This window comes from Trachemys scripta, chromosome 1, assembly GCF_013100865.1.
Source record: "Trachemys scripta elegans isolate TJP31775 chromosome 1, CAS_Tse_1.0, whole genome shotgun sequence".
NCBI lineage: Eukaryota > Metazoa > Chordata > Testudines > Emydidae > Trachemys > Trachemys scripta.
This window is the reverse complement of record NC_048298.1, coordinates 152815322-152832952: the sequence shown is the minus strand read 5'-3', so window position 1 is coordinate 152832952 and position 17631 is coordinate 152815322. Positions and strand designations below refer to the sequence as shown.

At 47.1% G+C, this 17631-nt stretch overlaps 1 protein-coding gene across 1 annotated transcript in view; it reads left to right on the top strand.

The window, feature by feature from the left end:
• The window catches only part of ABI3BP (ABI family member 3 binding protein), a 286567-nt gene that overhangs the window by 63474 nt on the left and 205462 nt on the right, over window positions 1-17631 (top strand). Inside the window, exons 3-4 of the mRNA XM_034767801.1 lie at window positions 2934-3002; window positions 12444-12576. Of these exons, the coding sequence (XP_034623692.1) occupies window positions 2934-3002; window positions 12444-12576 (202 nt within the window). The remainder of the gene's footprint in view (window positions 1-2933; window positions 3003-12443; window positions 12577-17631) is intronic.

The window sequence follows — 17631 nt, the reverse complement described above, 5'->3', positions numbered from 1 at the left end:
GTCTCTTGTAATTATTTTTTTTATATAATAGTGCATAGAGACACAAGGAGAGATCCAGGCTCCGTTATGGTTGGCACTGGACAGTGCCTCTCCTAAAGAGCTTACAGGCTACACAGATGAGAGACACAAAGCTTCGCAGAGAAGTAGTATTACTATCCCAGTTTTGCAGCTGGGAAACTAAGGCACACAAAAAATTGAGTGGCTTACTAAAAGCCACACAGGAAGCCTGTTCAGAGCTGGAATTGAGCCTACATCTGTAGCAGATCCATAAACTGAACTTAGATAAATTCTGATGCTTCATGGAGATTGTAGAAAAAACTGCAGTGAGTTTGATATGAAAGAGAATATGAAAAGAATGGTTAGTAAGACTAGAATCTTGTCTTGTGTCTTCCCAAACATAAAGGTAGTGAAGTCTTCGTTTGTTTGAAAACACTTCATTATTGATCATAGGCCATGTCTACAACAGAAACTTTTGCCGATATAGCACTATCAGCTAGGGACTTGATAGCTTATGACACTTGGATACTACCAGAAGCCACCGTATTGATGTAATTATATTGGCATAAAAGTGCTTTTGCTGGTATTGTGCTCGCTGAACCAGTATAAACTAAAGCAACAAAAGCACTCTTTTTCTGGTATAATCTTCGTCTTCACTAGGAGGGTTTTCCAGTATTGTATAGCTTTTCTAGTGTAGACCTATCCTTCGATGCTAGCTTTGAACAAGAGCTGAATCTAGCTTTAAACATTGTCTGAAATATATGAGAACAGCTAAATCTATTGACACACAAAATATCCAATGCAGATATGTGTGAATAACAAAGCCATGGGAAAAAATTCTTACTGTTGGAGAAACCAGTGAAAATCATATTCTTGTTCTTTTCACAATCTTAACAACTTGGTGTGCTCACCTTTATTTGTTTTTGCATTTTCTGTTTTTTGTGGTTTTGGAAATGAACACTGCATTTATGTTTAGATGCAAATAGTAATGTTTTTTTTGTTTTTGTTTTCTTCAATTAGCTCTATTTTGTCAAAAACCTAATTTCAGACATTTCAAACAGCTTCATAGTGGCTCAAAATTTTTAAAATTTCCAAATTTCAATGACAAATGTTGTTTTCAAATTTCAACAGTGAAAATACAAATAAATGTCTCCTTCCTCCCCCTTTTCCTTTTTATCTAGTTTAGTTGCAAGCATAGAACTCTGAGTTCTGTTGCAAAAAAGATTGAGTATATTTCTCAAGAGGACACAGGGATTTATCAANGTCCAAATTCAGTCAGTGGTGGAGTGGAGAATAGAACCGAGCACATCTTACTCCCACTGCTTTGCAGTGGCGGCTAGATCATCAAGTATTAAATGATTAAAGATCAGTCTATGCGCTTATACTCTGGTTTAGTTAAAGTGGAAAAAGGCACTCTTACTCTGGGATAAGTTTGTCCACATGGGGACTTACACTGATATAACTATAGCAATATAATTTTGCCTGTATAATTATGCAGGGGAGTTTCACCAAGTAGACAATCGTTGAGCCACAGTGGTTTCCATCCCCTCTCTACCACTTACATGCACGTGACTAGGATTGCTAGGGTGGGGGAGCTTCCAAAGTAACCTGTGAAAGTCCTCTGCTCCAGGAAACTCCACTTCTGTAGCAACAATAGTCATCAGACCCTCAGCCTCTTGACATCTTAATGAATATCCTCACTGAGGGCATGTCTACACTAGAATCTTAAGTCGACCTATGTTAGGTTGACAAGACAACCAATGTAAGAAACACAGTGTTACACAGACCCTGTGTCGCCCTAACTACACCAACATAAGCTCTACACCTTTTTTGGAGGTGGAGGGCAGGTCTACACTACCGCTTAAGTTGATCTAACTTATGTCAATTAGGGATGATTAGGGAACTTATGTTGATTAGTGCCCTCCACTCCCCAAGCATTGCAATTTTCTCACTGTCCACACCAATGCTATGTCAGTGGGAGATGCTCTTCCGCCAACATAGCTTGTCTCCAGCCGACATTGCTTACGCTTCTTGCCGAGGTTGAGTAATTATGCTGATGGGAGAGCATTCTCCAGTTGGCATAGTGCGTCTTCACCAGACATGCTACAGGGGCATAGCTGCATTGACTCAACTATGCCGATGTAGACTTGCCTGGAGTTATGTCTTCGGTGTAGTAGGGCACTTACATCGGCAGGAGCAAGGTTGTAGTGTAGACACTGACATAGTTAGGTCGACATAAGGTGTTTTATGTCGATCTATCTCTGTAGTGTAGACCAAGCCTCAGTATCACAGGTACTGACTTTTATTTTTCCTGGTGAGTGCTCCACCCCCACTCTTCTTCCCTGAGATCCTGCCCTCACGCCCCCTCTTCCTGCCCTCGAGCACCTCTCTCCAGCTGCCAAACAGCTGATCGGTAGCCCCACCATACAGATGTGGCTAGTGAGTGCTGAGCACCCCCTGTTTTTTCCCCGTAGGTGCTTGAACCCCGTAGCACCCACGGAGTCAGTGCCTTTGCTCAGAATCTTTGGATTCCATCCTCTACTCCATTCCTTGCCCTATCCTGCTGCTTCCCTTTCTGTCATCACCACTTCTTACTTTGCTCACTTGTTCCATCTGTAAGCTAATAGCATGTAACCCTAGTAGAGTAGCTAAAAACTTTGTATGCCATCATCTTGTACCCTGCTTCCTCTCTCTTTTGGAATGTCTGTTTAGATTGTAATTTTTTTCATGTAGGGATATGTCTTTTGTTTTTTTAAATCTCTCTAATAGTGCCTAGAATGTTTCTGGATTGTCAGTGAATAAATCATAGACCGGAAAAAATTTACAGAAATTGTTAAATCTTAATTAAATATTCCATTATTCACCAGGAATAATTAATTGATCATTTTTAAAAACAAATTGTGAATTTAAACTAATTACCAAATTGTTATTTTCAGATGCCGAGCCAAGATACTTGATTACGGTGCGACCTGCACCCATTCCAAATCACAAGAAAACATGCTCAGGTACTGTAACATTATCACATTTTGTATATACAGTCAAATCAAGACAGAATATTGTTTTTATTTAGTGTGTCTGAAAGAACCAAATTTTCTGATGTGGATGACCAAATCCAACATTTGTGTGATTAAAATAAAAATGTAGGCATGTACATCTACACAGTATTCACTCATGGATGTTCTGATTAAGAAACCTAGATGCAGTTTTTGGAGGTCCTTCTTTATAATAAGTTCTCATTATGAAAACTGAGATTTAATATATTTCTTTTTTCAAGAATATGGGGATCAAAAATGCATATGAAAAGTTGACGTAGCTAGTGGGAACATTGATACACAATTATAAACAATGGATTTGGTCTTGAAATGAACTGATTTATAATCTTTGGAATTCTAGGGTTTGGGTTGGATAGGAGATTAATGTTTTATAATCTCCGCAAAATGCCAGTTAGGAATCTTTCTCCCATAGAAATTTTAATGCATTCCATTGATAAAGTAAAGGGTCTTTACATACATATATTATGAGAGACACCAACTTCACTAATACACGCGGCTTAAGGGAAAGGATGGTTTTCTTGCTAAAGCTGCAAGTCTGGTAATAAGGAAATCTGAGTTCTTCTTCGAGTGCTTGCTCATATCCATTCCATTAGGTGTGTGCGCGCCGCGTGCACGATCGTCGGAAGATTTTCTACCCTAGCAACACCGGCGGGTCGGCTGTGGAGCCCCCTAGAGTGGCGCCTTCATGGCGCTGAATATATACCCCAGCCGACCCGGCGCCCCCTCAGTTCCTTCTTACCGCCCCTGACGGTCGTTGGAACTGTGGAGCGCGGCATAGCTGATCTCCACTCTCCCTAGCTTCGTTTGTTATTAGCAGTTATAGTTATAGTTACAGTTCTAGTGTTTATAGTTAAATAGTTAAAATAGTTTGTAAAAGTTGTTTAGTTGTTATACTAGTCAGGGGATTAAGGGGGTCGTCTCCCCCTTTCTCCCCCGGCCGCGGGTCCGGGCTCATGCCCAAAGCTCCCGGCTTCAAGCAGTGCGCCTCCTGCGCTAAACATATGCCCACGAGCGACCCGCACGACTCCTGTCTGAAGTGCCTGGGAGAGTCCCATCAAACAGATAAGTGCAAGATCTGTAAGGCCTTCAGACCAAGGACCAAGAAGGAGTGGGACTTTCGGCTCCGGCAACTTCTGATGGAGGCGGCACTCAGTCCTGACGCTCCATCTACAAGTCAGGCCCCGGCACCTAGCGCCTCGGTGCGCAGTGCCCCGGCGGCACCGGCCATGACGACCACGCGAGTGGCGTCGGACAAGCCTCCCCGGCACCGGACCTTGTCGGCACCGCAGGCACAGCAAGTGCCTAGGCGCCGTTCATTATCCCCAGGGCATAAAAAAGCCCATAAGACAGGGGCCTCCGTGCCGAAGACGCCGGCTCCCCCAATGCCGGGGGTAGAGCCGCGTCCGCCGGTGGAGCACCGGAAACAGGTGCCTCCAGCACCGTCGACTCCGGCGCCGAAGCCGTTGAGTCCGGTGCAGATACCGTCTCCACCGAGACCGGCGGTTATACAGTGCCTCCCGTCGACTCCGGAGACCTTCGAGGCGGCGAGAGACTTAATAGCTCTCACAGAGCCGGCACCGCCCCAACCACCGGCACCGAAGGCACCGTTGACTCGCCCGGTACAGTCGAGGGGGAAACCTGCACTGATGTGCCCTCCATCGCAAGGGCTGGAACCTCGGCACCGATCCAGGTCCCGAAGCAGGTCCCCACGCCGCTCGCAGTCCCGGCACCGAATATCACCTCGGCACCGGTCGTACTCGCGGCTAAGATCTTCGTCGCGGCACCGTTCTACGTCTCGGCACCGCTATGATCGTCGGCGCCGATCAACGTCGAGACGTAGTTCTCGGCACCGCTACGGTCGACGTTCGACGTCGAGAGGCCGCTCCCGGCACCGGGCATACTCCAGGTCCTCGTCGAGGTCCAGATCCGGCTCCCGGCACCGACGAGGTCATCGGCACCGATCGCGGTCCCGGCACCGTTCGCCGGCACCGCGTGGAGATAGATCATCTCCGGACCGGTACCATGCGGCACCGCAGCCCACGGGGATCGTTTCATCTCGTTCGGCACCGCCATGGCCGTCAAGATCGGTGTCTCGCTCCTCGGAGGACCTGTCGAGATCGGCATACCCCTCTCAAGGGCAAGCTGAAGAACGGAACTTAGGCCATTGGCAGGAGATGGCAGAGGACACTCTCATGGCCCATCCCACTGGTCGTTTTGGACCCCATGGGCGTACCACCAGGAGCAAGGGGCTCCAATACCATCGACCTCTCGCTCGGGTCACTCGGTTAGAAGGGCCCCGGAATCCACCATCTCTCGGCCTCCACCAGGGGACATGGAGGCTTCCGTGTCCACGCCACCTGACACCATAGTCCCGAGTACAGGTGATGCTCCGGTCCAACAGCAAGGGGATCAGGACCCCCCCCTGGATCCAGTACCACCGGAGGCATCTTCCTCCTCCTCTCCGGATGAGGCAGTGGCGGGCACCTCTTGTACAGGTCCCCCCCCGATAGATCTTCGGGCTCATCAGGATCTCCTGCGTAGGATGGCCCGTAATATGGACCTGCAGGCGGAGGAGATAGTGGAAGTGCAGGATCCTATCGTGAACATCCTCGGAGCGGATGCCCCATCGAGGGTGGCGTTACCCCTGATCCGCACGATACAAACTAATGCGGATACGATATGGCAAACTCCTGCCTCTATCCCACCCACAGCGAGAGGGGTGGAAAGGAAATACTTTGTCCCGTCTAAGGACTACGGGTACTTGTATACCCACCCCCAACCGTGTTCACTGGTGGTGGCATCAGTGAACGCACGAGAGCGTCACGGCCAGCAGGCTGCAGCGCCTAAATCAAAAGAGGCTAAGCGGCTCGATTTGTTTGGCCGTAAGGTTTACTCAGCCGGAGGGCTGCAACTTAGAGCGGCAAACCAACAGGCGCTACTGAGCCGCTACAATTTTAACTCCTGGAACTCTATGGGGAAGTTTAAGGAGTTGATTCCCCAAGAGTCCAGGGAAGAGTTTGGAGCCATGGTAGAGGAAGGTAAGAAGGTGGCTCGAACCTCCTTGCAGGCCTCCTTGGACATAGCAGACTCGGCTGCGAGGACCCTGGCTTCGGGTATCGCTATGCGGAGGATCTCCTGGCTTCAAGTTTCGGGTTTGCCTCCGGAGCTGCAGCAAACCCTACAGGATCTGCCCTTTGAAGGACATGGATTGTTCTCGGACAAGACGGAATCTCGCCTGCAGAGCCTCAAGGACTCGAGAACAATCATGCGCTCCCTCGGGATGCATGTTGTGGGCCCTCAGCGCAGGCCATTTAGGCCGCAGCCTCAGCGCTTCTACCCCCCCCCGCCTCGTCAGAGACAAGACTCGACCCGGAGGCGAGGGCGAGGTGGTAGGAGAAGGTGGACCGGCCCTCAACCCGGCCAGAACCAAGGGCCACCTAGACCACCTTCAGGCCCCAGGCAGAACTTTTGAAGGTGCGGTCGAGGACGGCGCCCTAGTCATCCACCAGGATCCAGCCCCCTACTTTCGAGATCGCCTCTCCCACTTCCACCGTGCCTGGTCCCTTATAACTTCGGACCGTTGGGTCCTCTGCACGGTGGAGAGGGGATACGCTATCCAGTTTTCTTCTATCCCCCCCTCCCACCCCCCTTCCCCGTCCCTCTTCAGGGACCCTTCTCACGAGCAACTTCTTATACAGGAGGTTTCCACACTCCTGGCCTTGGGGGCCATAGAGGAGGTTCCGATAGAGTTAAGGGGCAGGGGATTTTATTCCCGTTACTTCCTGATCCCCAAGTCCAAAGGAGGTCTGCGGCCCATCTTGGACTTGCGCGGACTCAACAAATTCGTAGTAAAGTTGAAGTTCCGCATGGTCTCTTTGGGGGCCATTATCCCTTCCCTCGATCCTGGAGACTGGTTCGCCGCCCTCGACATGAAAGACACATACTTTCACATCACAATTTACCCACCTCACAGACGCTTTCTGCGATTCGTGGTAAACACGGTGCACTACCAATTTGCAGTCCTTCCCTTCGGCCTATCCTCGGCCCCAAGAGTGTTCACGAAATGTATGGCTGTCGTGGCAGCGTACCTTCGTCGGCAAGGGATACAGGTGTTCCCGTACCTAGACGACTGGCTGGTACGCGGTCGTACCAAAGAGCAAGTTCAAGCTCACGTCCACAGAATAGTGCACACATTCAACGAGTTGGGCATCCTACTCAACAAGGACAAATCCACTCTAGAACCTACCCAGAGAATAGAATTCATCGGCGCAGTTCTCGACTCCAGACGTGCACAAGCCATCCTGCCAGACAACCGCTTTGGCACCATCATGAACCTCATTCAAGGGCTCAAGACCTTCCCAACTACCACGGTGAGGTCGTGCCTTACCCTGCTGGGTCACATGGCTTCCTGCACGTACGTAACCAGGCATGCCAGACTTCGGCTTCGCCCACTCCAGACCTGGGTGTCATCAATATACCGTCCACATCGGGACAGCCTGAACATGGTGGTCACGGTCCCGAACTCGGTCCTGGCCTCCCTCACCTGGTGGCTAGATCACAATGTGGTCTGCGAGGGGATGCCATTTCACGCCCCACAACCCTCTCTGCACCTGGTCACAGACGCTTCATCTCTGGGTTGGGGCGCCCATCTCAACGAACACCATACCCAGGGCCTGTGGACTGCACCCCAGCTAGCCCTGCATATCAATGTTCGGGAATTGATGGCGGTGCGCCTGGCGTGCCAGGCATTCCTCAATCTCCTACGTGGCCGCTGTGTGTTGGTTCTCATCGACAACACCACGGCCATGTTTTACATCAACAAGCAAGGAGGAGCACGTTCGTCAATTCTATGCCAAGAGGCCATTCGCCTGTGGGACTTCTGCATCGCCCACTCAATCCATCTCACGGCATCGTTCCTCCCTGGAGTCCAGAACACTCTGGCGGACCGACTCAGCAGGTCCTTCCAGACGCACGAGTGGTCTATCCGTCCGGACATCATACATTCCATCTTCCAGAAGTGGGGGTTTCCCCAGATAGACCTGTTTGCATCTCGAGACAACAGGAAGTGCCACGCGTTCTGCTCCCTACAAGGTCGAGCTCCGGGCTCCCTCTCGGATGCGTTTCTCCTTCCCTGGAAAGACCACCTGTTTTATGCCTTCCCTCCATTTCCTCTGGTCCACAAGGTACTGCTCAAATTGCGCAGAGACCAGGCACAGGTAATTCTGATCGCTCCAGCGTGGCCGAGACAACATTGGTACACCACACTGTTGGAACTCTCGGTTCAGACACCGATCCCGCTTCCATTATGTCCGGATCTCATATCTCAGGACCACGGTCGGCTGCGTCACCCCGACCTGCAATCACTCCACCTCACAGCATGGCTGCTCCATGGTTCACCCAGGCAGAGCGGCAATGCTCGCACTCTGTCCAACAGATTCTGCTGAGCAGTAGAAAACCCTCAACACGGACCACGTACCTGGCCAAGTGGAAACGGTTCTCCTGTTGGTGCGAACAACGAGCCACGTCCCCGTTGCAGGCACCCATTCCTCTCATATTGGAATATCTCCTCTCCCTAAAACAGCAAGGGTTGGCGATATCTTCAATCAGAGTTCACCTGGCTGCTATATCAGCCTTTCACCCGGGGGAACTCGCGTCCTCGGTATTCTCCAACCCGATGGTCGTTAGATTCCTCAAGGGCTTAGACCGGACGTACCCACAACAGCGTCAGCCCGTCCCGACGTGGGACCTTAATCTGGTTCTCTCCAAACTCACAGGTCCTCCATTCGAACCACTAGCCGCCTGCTCACTTTTGTACCTATCCTGGAAGACAGCCTTCCTCGTAGCCATCACCTCAGCAAGGCGAGTTTCTGAACTCAGGGCGCTTACATCCGAGCCCCCTTATACAGTTTTCCATAAGGATAAAGTGCAGCTTCGTCCACATCCTGCCTTTCTACCTAAGGTGGTTTCTCCATTTCATATCAACCAGGACATATTTCTCCCGGTCTTTTATCCCAAACCACATGCCACTCGCCAGGATCAACGTTTGCATTCCCTGGACGTACGAAGGGCCCTGGCCTTCTATATTGACCGCACAAAGCACTTTAGAAAGACGACGCAACTCTTCGTTGCAGTGGCCGACCGAATGAAAGGCTCACCGGTCTCCTCACAACGCCTATCCTCCTGGATTACGTCTTGCATACGGACTTGCTATGACCTGGCAGGTGTCTCAGCACCGCACCTCACCGCTCACTCCACGAGGGCCCAAGCTTCCTCGACTGCTTTCCTGGCACATGTTCCAATCCAGGACATTTGTAGAGCGGCAGTTTGGTCATCAGTCCACACGTTTACAGCTCACTATGCACTAGTGCAGCAGTCCAGGGACGATGCTGCATTCGGGTCAGCGGTTTTGCACACAGCAATGTCTCACTCCGACCCCACCACCTAAGTTGGGCTTGGGAGTCACCTAATGGAATGGATATGAGCAAGCACTCGAAGAAGAAAAGACGGTTACTCACCGTTGTAACTGTTGTTCTTCGAGATGTGTTGCTCATATCCATTCCAAACCCGCCCCCCGTCCCCACTGTCGGAGTAGCCGGCAAGAAGGAACTGAGGGGGCGCCGGGTCGGCTGGGGTATATATTCAGCGCCATGAAGGCGCCACTCTAGGGGGCTCCACAGCCGACCCGCCGGTGTTGCTAGGGTAGAAAATCTTCCGACGATCGTGCACGCGGCGCGCACACACCTAATGGAATGGATATGAGCAACACATCTCGAAGAACAACAGTTACAACGGTGAGTAACCGTCTTTTCTGTTTCTGGCCTCTGCTACAGACTTCCTGTATGACCTTTAGCAAGTCATTTCAGCATTCAGTAATTTAGTTCCTAATCTTAAAATGAAGCTAACTCTCTGCTTCACAGGGGTGTGGTGAAGAATAATTGATTGATTGATGTTTTTAAAGTACTTAAGATCTTCAGATGGAACTTGTTTAATGATCTGTATTTTTTTGGGCCTAATATATTTGTCAGGGCCCTTGCAGGCATGAAGCAATATTTTTCTCCATTAGATGCACATAGAAAATACTTGATAACAGATTGCTATTTAACAGCTATTCAGGTACAGTATTTAAAAAAATAAACTGCCTAAAGCCATGGTTTAGGATTATTAATTTTAATAGCTGCTTCAGTCATGGGGAATTTTAATTGGATCATTCCCACTAGAGATGGACCTGAACCAAGCTCCCTGATCAAACACTGCTAAGTATGCATAACTTTGGATTCTGGTTCAAACTTTGCAGCTGACCTCTTTCTCTCTAATGGGCTAGGCCACAACTCCAGATGCAAGCAGTCTTGATCTCTGGGGAAACTTAGTTCTGAAACTTGCATTCTCTCATTCTTAACATCGTCACTACATAAGTTAAATTAACATTGGCACACTCAGCAATGTCACAATCAAATATTTTTTAACTGGGGTTGCAAGAACTAATTTAGATAAAATAACATCCTCGAATTTCAAGCATTACTGCTCATCCTCTTGTTGTAAAAGCTTTGTTTATTTGACAAATAGTAGTTAAAGACATTCCCTGCTCTTGAAAGATAGACATAGACAGGACAAAATGTACTGGGAGACAATGAGGAAAGGTGAAGTTAATAACATTTTTCCCCCTTTCCCTTCTCTCTTCAAGTGTTAAGTTGAAGAAGGCATTGGACTGATGTGAGTTAGTGCTTGTGTGGCCCTCAGGGAAGAAATGAGTCTTTGGGTAGGTCTATACTTACCTCCGGGTCCGGCGGTAAGCAGTCGATCTTCTGGGATCGATTTATCGCGTCTTGTCTAGAACTATGAAAACAACCCCCCAAAAAAACCCTATAAGAAAACAGGGAGACTGGGGACTCTAGCCTACACATCAGGCAAATGTTTGGAGTTTTGCCTTTCTTTTTTAAATGTTGTACATTACATCACAGCACACTTCATCTAAATGTGAAAAAAAAATCCCACTTTTTTTTTTCTGTGAATATGCTCCCAATCAATGTAGTGTAAAACAGACATACTACAGGGTTTTCCAGCTACCTGCAGACTGCTTGGAAAAGCAAATCTCGCATCCTTGTGGACTTACTGGGAAATCCCGTTCGAGCACAAAACCACTTCTTAACCCTTTGGAGGTATCATTGATAAAGAGGTGAGGAACTCCTACCAGTGGCTGAACAGCACTTCCAATTTAAGGATCAAGAGGCATGAACAGAGAACTGAACCAAGATTTTTGCCAGGCAATGCAGAGCACTACCCTCTAGATCATTGCACTACCCTCAGGCATTAGCTTTTAAAACTTGATTTAAAAGTTCTTCATCTTCGTTTTATTGTATCCCTCTTCTCCATGGAAGTCGCATAACGGTCCCCGTCACCTCCTGTCCAGGGCAGAAAGTGATTCACTGAGGGGAGCAGAGCAGGCAGCTGCTATCCAGGGCAGCAGCAGAACCATGGCTGGCTCAATTCCCTGAGGAGCCCATGCGGGGTACAGAGTGAAGCAGACTAGAGTTCCTTGCCTTCCCTCCCCCCGGGCCAGAACCTCTCACTCCGGCAGGCTCCAGAGTTTTTAAAATACATGAGCACCAACTGGCCAGGTGTCTGGGCTAGAGCAGGCAGCAGTGGGGACAGCACGCAGGCAGCCCCCAGCAGCCAGGGAGGAGAGGAGGGGAAGAACAGCATGCTGCTGCTGGGTTGGAGCTGGGCTGCTCTCCCTCATCTCTCCCTGATCACCCGGGACTCCCTACATGCTTTTTCTGCTGCTGTCCTGGGCAGGCCTGGACACCTGGCTGGCTGCAGCCCCACACCACCCTGATAAGCACATTGTGCCCCCCCAGAGGGGCATGCACGCCCCACAGTTTGGGAACCTCTGATCTAGAGGGATGATTGCACCACTGTGTTCAGAGTAAAACTAAATTGCAAGTATAGTGTAAGAGATGAGGAGTTACATTACCTGCTTGGTGAGGGACAGACCTCGCCAGACAGAGGCACCACTCAAGACTTGTCAACAATCTTAAGTGAAATAATTTTGTAAGGTTTTGTTTTATTTCAGACCTGGTGAAAAGTACTGCAGTCAACATTAAATCATTGCTGCGCGTAACTCATTATTACTGATGATCTTTGCTAGGGATATATGGAGAAATATTCACTTGGAAATTGAATATTCTTTCTCATAATTAAAGAGAAGCATGTGCAGGGGTTGGGGAGGTGATCCCTTCAAGTCAGGATTGAATTCACTTGCATTATACCTTCCCTTTGAATTTAGAGGAGAGATTAAATCATAATTCTTTCATTCTCATAACCAGCCACAAATATCTCCCCCTGAATAGAGAGAACCTAAGTGTAAGTAGAATTGTCTGTATGTTTCTTATACAGGTAAGACCAAGACTCAAAAGCCTCTCCAGCTGGTGATTGGCACTTTGACCCCGACCTCTGTTTACCTGTCCTGGGGCATCCTAGTCAATCCACAGCATGACTGGACTGCAAAGAGTAGCTGTGCTAATGACAGGTAATACACCAAAAAACAGGTTAAGTGAAAATAATGCAATGTTTTATTAACATTTAAATGAAAAGGGCGTGAAGGAAAGTGGCTGACCAAATTCTGCCAATAGCATGACATAATTGAAGCAAAGGTTCTCTTCTATATGTGTAAATCAGCAATTAGCAAGCACTTTCTTGCCTAAAGTTCTGATTTAGGCAGGTGTTTACATGCCAAAGTGCTGATCTTGTGATTTCACTCTAGGTCGTTTATGTTGTAGAGCCACAGCGCCGGATTCTTATCTCAGTTACACTGGTATAAATCAGGAGTAACTCTACCGAAGTCAATGGAAATATGCTACTGTAAAACTGGTCAAGTGGGTAAAATTAGTCTTCATTGAAGCGCTGACAGAAGAAAGAACAATTCAATTTTGTAATTCTACTTTATTTTTGTTTCCTGTATTTAACCTTTTGAATTTTATGTGTATTTATATTGCAGTATACATAGAAGCTAAGAATTATTAGAATAAACCTATTTAATCCCCTCACCCCCCGCCACAAAGTCTTTTGCTTTATGGAATTTTGTGTTCCTTGCCAACTACTAACGTGAGAGAGTCAGCATGTCAGAAAGCCTGGCATATTCACAGGGTGGAATTTCTAGAGAGGTCAGAGAGTCAGTAAGTTTGTCAACTGAGCAGGCCATAAAGTTGTAGGCTATGCTCAGCAAATGAATAAAATTCATATTTTCTTGTAGGTATGAAAATGTATGCTTCTTCCAGATCTCTCCTCTTGGTGCTCCCTTTATATCCTCCCACTTATGAGAGAGGGATAAATTCTGCCCTCTTTTACACCTCATGTAAATTCATTGCCTCTTCTTGTGCTTGGAACAGTTTCCCTATTAATAGATACCAGATAACCTCCTTATCCTCCTTGAGGTCCCTCCTTATAACCCTCTTCTTTTGCTTAGCTCCCCGACATTCATAACTGTGACATCATCTGCTCGTACTCTTGTAGGTGATCCTTTGTTGTATCTTTCTAAATTAGGACCCAGTCAGTCTCCCAGTGAAGCAAATACGAAAACGTATTGATGTCAACCCACTGGACCAGCCTTTAGGGCATCATCCAAGACCATTAGAGCCAATGGGATCTTCCAGTTAATTCCAGTAGGCTTTGGCTCAGGACCATGCAATAGGAAGTTTCTTGGGGAAGGGATCTTACCTTTCTACATATTTTTAAAATGTCATGCATACTTATGGTATAAAATATGCAATTATAATGGAATATAAGAAATAATACTATTAAATATAAACAGATTATTTATATTTATTTTTAATGGAATCATTCTTCATGATGCAACTCAGCCCAACTTCATGCAACTCCGCCTACAGCTTAAAAAAAGAAAAGGATGGCGCCTCACTGTGGGTTTAATGTTGCCTTTTTAATCCCAGGACAGGAGCAAATCCTTTCACATTGTTAGTGACCTCTAATACTGGCTGATTTAACAAAAGATTCTAAGCCTTTCTTCCATGTTTTAATTTTGTGACACCTTTTTGAAATTTTCCACAAGAAAATCTAAATTTTACTGAAAAAAATTCAATATTCTGTCAAGAAAAATCCAAACAATGGCTCCCTGGCTATGTCCGCCTTCTCAATTTCACTTTCTCCCAGTGAAATTAACAGAAGCTTTCCCGGAGGGCTGCCTCCCTTCCTCCCCACAGCTCTGGCAGCTGGTGAGGCAAAAAAGCCCTACAGTCATAGCTCTCTACCTATGAGACTTCTGGAGCTGGAGAGTGTTGATGGTGAGGCTCAATACCCAGACTCTCTGCCTGTCGGGACCCAGAACTTGCGGGTGGGAGGGAGGTGGGGAGACAGGGAGGTTGAGTGCCCAGACTCTGCCTCTCCAGCAGCCAAGCTGTAAGTCTCTTCCCAGCGGGCAGCCAGGATGCTAAAAAATTTCATTGCAGTTCATCTGAAATGGAATTTTTCTTTAGAACACCTTCCATGAAAAACTTGGTGTTTCTGACAATTTGTCCGGTTTGAGGTGATTTCCCTCTTCCCCCTCTCCCCGCAGAAATACCAATTTTTTGCAGAAAAGGAGTTCCCTTTTTTCTGCCAGTTCTGTTCACAAAGTTATCCAATAAATAACTCATTGATACCATTTTAAGAAGTATCAAAGTAAATATTGTTCAAGTGATTCACAAGCATCAGCTTCTATTTCAGATGTAGGGTGACTTTCTTTATAAATTATGTTTTTGAGATTTTTCACTGTGGCACATTCTAGCTAATAGCAGGTTTTGAAACACATAAAGCTAATCATTTGTGAAGTGTTAAGATTTCTGTGCAGTGGTTAACCTCTGTGCTGGTTACATGCAGTGTGTGGTAAATGTGATTTCTTAGGAAGAGGCGTGTATTAGAGTCCACATAAGGGGTTTTAATTTCTACCTTTGAATTATTTGAAACAGAGTCAGCGTTCAGTCTTAAATTTTACCATCTGACAGATGTCCGAATGGACATTAGGCTGTTATACAAATGTTGCATAATATAGGCTAGTTGCTTTGGAACCAGCTACTGGACACATAACTGACTCTAGAGATGGAAAACATATGGTAAAGCATGAGTTCATTGGCCAAGTTCATCCATTATGTAACTCTATCAAGTTCCGTGGAATTACACATTGAATGAATTTGGCCCTGTGAGTAGCTGGCATGCTGGAGTATTGAATGAGTAGCTGCTTTATTCCCAGGGACATCGCTGACTTTATTGTCATTGTTTTATTACTTCCAGTGAATTTTGCATTCATGTTCTGCAGATACTTGATGTTAATCATAACCCAAATGTGTGACGGGCTGGGTCACAAAAACCCCTTTGGGACTGCCACCTGATGTGCTGAGACTACCTCTGAGCCCATTTTCCCTGCCAGCTTGGGACTCCAGAACCTTGCCTTGTTTGAGTCAGACACGCTTGCCTGCTGCAAACACAGATCCAAGTCTGAACCACTTTCCCCACAAGCGGCAGGCTTAACAGAAAACAAGTTAAGAAGTGCTCCTGACTCCAACACTCAGATACCCAGCTCCCAATTGGGACCAAACCCCAAATAAATTGGTTTTACCCTGTATAAAGCTTATACAGGGTAAACTCATAAATTGTTCACACTCTATAACACTGATAGAGAGATATGCACAGCTGTTTGGTCTCTCCCCCCCCTTCCCCCGGTATTAATAGTCACTCTGGGTTAATTAATAAGTAAAAAGTGATGTTATTAAATATAAAAAGTAGGATTTAAGTGGTTCCAAGTAATAACAAACAGTATAAAGTAAATTACCAAACAAAATAAAATAAAACACGCAAGTTTATGCCTAATACAGTAGGAAGCTAATGCAGGTAAATCTCACCCTCAGAGATGTTCCAATAAGCTTCTTTGACAGACTAGCCTCCTTCTAGTCTGGGCCCAATCCTTTCCACTGGTAAAGTCCTTGTTCCAGCTCAGGTGGTAGCTAGGGGATTTCTCATGACTGCAGCCTCCTTTGTTCTGTTCCACCCCTTTATATATCTTTTGCACAAGACGGGAATCCTTTGTCCCTCTCTGGGTTCCCACCCCTCCTTCTAAATAGAAAAGCACCAGGTTAAAGATGGATTCCAGTTCATGTGACATGATCACATGTCACTGTAATACTTCATTACCCACTTGCCAGCACAAGTATACAGGAAGACTTACCAATAAACAGAGCCATCTACAGTCAATTGTCCTAGTTGATGGGAGCCATCAAGATTCCAAACCACCATTAAAATGGTTCCCACTTTGCATAATTACAATAGGACCTCAGAGTTACATTTCATATTTCTAGTTTCATATACAGGAGTTATACATTTATACAAATAGGATGACCACACTCAGTAGATTATAAGCTTTGTAATGATACCTTACAAGAGACCTTTTGCATGAAGCATATTCCAGTTACATTATAGTCACGCTTATTAGCATATTTTCATAAAATCATATAGAGTGCAACGGCACAAAATGAATACATGTTTGTAAACTCTGTATCCATATCGACAGGAGCTTTATCTGTGCCAGTTCTTAGTATTGCTTTCATATTACTGTATATTCCTCCAACCCTTTTCACAATTTACCAGATTAAGGGCTTGCTCCATCAGGGTGCTGAATGCCTCCTGCAAGGCTGTCAGTGCCCTCAATGCCCAGAGAAGAAGATGCTCAACATCATTTAGGTGGCACTCAGCTCTTTGCAGAGTCAAGCTCTAAGGCTGTGATCTACCTGAAGTGATTGAAAAATTTTGGTCACTGCCTTAAAACTGTGGGGATGTATGTAGACAATATTATTAATTTAATGTCTTAAATGCAAAAAAACTGCTAACGCAGTTTTATGGTTACACAAAGTCAGGAAGTGCTAATGTTATGGTTCCACCAGCAGTGTTAGCTCAGCAACATGTCACATCGCCTATTTTTATGGTACACAAGAGGGCACTCAGTGGAGTAGAAGGGGAGGTGAAAGGTGTCTTCCTCTCCCTTCCTTTTGTGCTCCCTATTCAAGTGCTAAGCACAACTAGTCTTTCTACACAGGACAGTGCAAGGCCCAGCTCCTGCCTAGTGCCCCTGGGGTAGGCTTACCATTCGTCTGGATTCCCCCGGACATGTCCGGCTTTTTGAGCTAAAAATAGCATCCGGGGGGAATTTGTAAATGTCCGGACTTCCCCCCATGCAGAGCACGCGCGGCTAACAGGGCAGCCGGCCGGATGGTGCCACTTGCATGGGGCTCCGACAGCCAGACAGAGCCCCTTCTCCCCCCTGCAGCAGAGATCACTCCCTCCCTCCCTGCATTCGCAGATCGTCTCCGGCAGTCTGGAGCTCCTCTCCCGCTCCTCCTGCCCAGCGTGCCGGGACAAGAGGCTCAGGCCGTTCCTGAGCAAGCTCACAGAGACATTAGGTGAAGGCCAACAACAAGGGGGCCAGGGGGTCGGAGAAGGGGCAGGGAGGTTCTGGAGGGGGCAGTCAAGAGACGGGGGGGTCGGGAGTTCGGGGGGGGGCTTTCTGGGGGTGGGGGTGGGGAGAAGGTTGGGGGCAGTCAGG